At 40.3% G+C, this 3,531-nt stretch overlaps 1 protein-coding gene across 1 annotated transcript in view; it reads right to left on the bottom strand.

The window, feature by feature from the left end:
- MARCHF11 (membrane associated ring-CH-type finger 11) overlaps window positions 1–3,530 on the bottom strand; it is a gene marked incomplete at its 5' end in the record, with an annotated part of 91,575 nt that extends 88,045 nt beyond the window's left edge. The window contains 2 exons of the mRNA XM_019646193.1: window positions 1,763–1,918; window positions 3,207–3,530. Of these exons, the coding sequence (XP_019501738.1) occupies window positions 1,763–1,918; window positions 3,207–3,530 (480 nt within the window). The remainder of the gene's footprint in view (window positions 1–1,762; window positions 1,919–3,206) is intronic.
- Window position 3,531: the final 1 nt, after the last annotated feature.

Genomic DNA, 3,531 nt, shown 5'->3' with positions numbered 1-3,531 from the left:
ACACACACACACACACACTTTGGGAAATAGCTTTTGTTAAAATAATTATTAATTTTTTTAATGAAGCAAAACACAGTGGTAATCATTCATTTTGCTATAGGATTAGAATTAGTAAATTGTATTATTGCCCAGTCCTTTGTCTCTTCCCTATTTTAAAATTACATCAAGGACCTGCATCTATTTTGCTTCAAAAATAATCAGCCCAAATGAATTAATATAAGTTAAAGCTTTTGAAATACTTAGCATCCTCTTTCAGCTCTTGAACATCTGACCATAGCACTTCTCCTGGGACTTTTCACTGGAGCCCCAAAGCTCTCCATTTGTCATTGCCACACATTTCTATTCATAAAGTTATTGTAAATTCAATTGCACTACTCATATCTTGGTCTTTGGACTTGGGTCCATCTCTTTTTCAAGACAACTGATGGATGCATAAATTGATAGCCAAGTAGCTCAATCAGTTAGAGGTTCTGGGGAAGGGTGTCAGGTTTATGTCTTTCTTCAGCATGATAACATCACTCATTCGCAGTGTTATTATTCTTTTCAAATTATTTATAAGCCTTAGGTCTTATAAATATGAGAAAATTCATATTTTCACTTCATGCCTGTTAACCATGCCTTAAATGGTGACTATCAAAGATGCAAATTAATTGCAAATCATATGAAGGCTGCACAAATTAAAAACTATAAAATTTAAATGATTAATACAGTAGCAAATCAGTTTCCAGGTTCCTTCTGCAAGCATAATTTCACCTATTTTATACTGCTCAATGCAAACTAACTTTGGTAATTGAAATAGAAACAGGGAACACTAGATTTTATGACTTTCTTGCCTCCTAACTTTTCAATTCCCTCTTCCTTTTCCTTCCATTACCCCCTTTGTCTGCTTTGATCACTACTCTTTCATGCCTGCTTACCTTCAGCCCCATGTCACTACCATATCTTGTCAATTACACACTATTCTGCTTTAGTTTAAGATGTCATCCTTAGTATTTAGTATTTTACATTACACTAATCTTTTCAAAGAACTGAATCAGTTCTACCATGACAAAAAAACCAATAGCCCATTTTTCCAAGGGCATTTACAGGTTTATGGGTATTGTGATTAAACACAATAAGTTTAAGAATATATACAATTTCAGTAGTATTATTGAGAATAATTGCTAGAAATGCTTCTGTATCCACTACGTAGCTGACCACAGGAAAGAATGAAAGAAATCAAAATTTAACTAAAAAAAAATCCTCCTATGAAAAAGAAAGCCTGATTAAGTAAAGAGAGGGTTCAGATTAGAACTAGATTCTCATAATTATTCTTTGAATAAAAGGTTCAAACAAAGTTTCCAGCCTAGTAAAGTTTTGCTTTACTTGCATCTGTTTTCCATAAATGGAGCCCATTCAGGGCTTCAAAGCTTAAATTAAATTAACTAAAATAAATTGTGTAATATATCTAATAAAATCAATTTATCTGGAGTATAAGACATTTTACCAACTTGCCCTTTTAGAAACAAGATGGGTATAATTTTATCAATAAACAAATTAATACAGGAAACCATTTGAATAAAATGTCTTTTGAGTTTCTCAGATAAAAATATCACAGATTTCTCAAAGCACATCTCTACAAATTCTAAATCTTGCTTTTACCGTGATTTGCATGAAATGTTTTTAAGTGCCATATGTAAACATCCCTAGTAATAACTATAAACTCAAGTGCACTTATGTTTAGTAAAATTATTTCAGGGAAAAAAATGTCACGAATGTTTACCTGGCAAGGTTGTTTCATTTTGATGGCTATGACATGGTATCTGTAACAGCAGAGCTCGCAGGTCCAGGAACCCCTCTCACTGATCCACTTTAGCAGGCACAGCTGATGCGTATACCGAACTGACCCATCACATCGGCAGGGGTTCAACAGCTCCCCCTGAAAAGAAAACAGCTCAGTATGAATATTTATGTTTGTGTCTCTATTTTAAAAATTTAACGCTTGCTTTCTTTTCTTTCAAAGTCATTTACCCAGAAGGATACAAGTATCAAACTCTATCCTAGAAAATGAAATTAATTTTTTTTAATCTTTTTATTGTTAGTTTCAGGTGTACAGAGCAATGCAATAGTTATCCTTTTCACTAAATTAAAATTTTATACCTCTGATGGGAATGAAACTAAAGTCTTAAACTATTTCAAAGATATTGCTTAGAGTTATGACATAAATGTTCTACCAACATACAAAATGTCTTCAAGATGTAGCTCCCGATACCCTTGGGAGAAAGCTGTACTATTAAATCTCTTTAATAACTTTTAAGTGGATGGTCAGATGCATTTCCTCTGCAGTTATTCTTAATCGTTGCTAAAGAAGAAACGCGCGGCATCCCAGAAAGTAGCTTGCAATCGCATTACGCTTTTATTTTTTTTCTAAATGTAGCATCATAAATATTGACTTAGGGCACTATATTCTTGAAAGCCTGCATATTCTTACGCAATTTCCTTACCTTTAAAAATATCAAACCTAATGTTTTCTCAGACCACACGTTTTATAGAGATATATTATCCTGTTGTCTCCGTGACTACTCGCATATAAGTTTGCATGCAGCTCTAATGGAATTCATATTTTAGAACTGTGTTTCTACAAAATATAAAGTACACGGTTGCCTAAATAGCCTTTCTTTCACAAGGCCAAAGTACGTTCCTAATTAATTCTCTTAGGAAACTGTAACACGCCTTTCACATCACTGAGATCAGGCGACCAAATTTGCAATAAGGAAAGATGTTGCCCTTTTGGTTTTGCCATGACTCACCCCAGTTTGTATTCTAATACGATCTGCCTCAGGATACATTTGTAGAAAAAGGATATAGGTTTGTTTCTAATCAAAAACCAAAATCCATTTAGTAAATAGCAGAGAGACTATATGGCATTATCACTCAAGCACCTGAGGAATGTGTAACTGCAAAACGATATAGGGGGGGAAAGTGTGGATCAAATTAAACCCTGTCTTCGCCAACGGGACATGTTTAACTGTCTTCCCAGGGAGGGCGAGGTGAACAGAGAGTAGACAGGCGCCCTTCACGTGGCGCGACCAGACCAGCCGCACAGCGGAGCCCGCGAGAGGCGAGCGCTGTCCGTGGTGCTGAACGGCCGGCCGCCGCGCGCGAGGGCCGGCCGGTTCCCGACCCGAGCCCACCGCCAGCTGCCCCGGGGTCCTGCCGGGCCGTACCTGCTCGGCGCCCTGGAAGCAAATCTTGCAGATGGGCTGGTGGTGCTGGTGCTGGTGCCCGGCGCGCTGGTCGCCACCGCCGCCGCTGCTGCTGCTGCGGCTGCTGCACACCGAGCGCGTCTCGGGCTGGTCGCCGCCGCCCCGCCGCTCGCCCTCAGGCTCCCCGGGGCCGCCCTTCCCCGCCGCTGCCTCAGAGACCGCCGCCTCCGGAGGGCGCCTCGGACCTTCCCGGGAGTCCCCGGCCGCGCACAACTCCTGGCCGGCCGGCGGCAGGGGCGGCGGCGGCGGCGGCAGCTCGTCCGCGCCCCTGCGCCGCGGGACCACC

Source organism: Hipposideros armiger, unplaced genomic scaffold (assembly GCF_001890085.2).
Source record: "Hipposideros armiger isolate ML-2016 unplaced genomic scaffold, ASM189008v1 scaffold_98, whole genome shotgun sequence".
NCBI classification, from domain to species: Eukaryota; Metazoa; Chordata; class Mammalia; order Chiroptera; family Hipposideridae; genus Hipposideros; species Hipposideros armiger.
The sequence above is the reverse complement of the archived record's forward strand: the minus strand, read 5'-3'. Positions and strand labels throughout refer to the sequence as shown.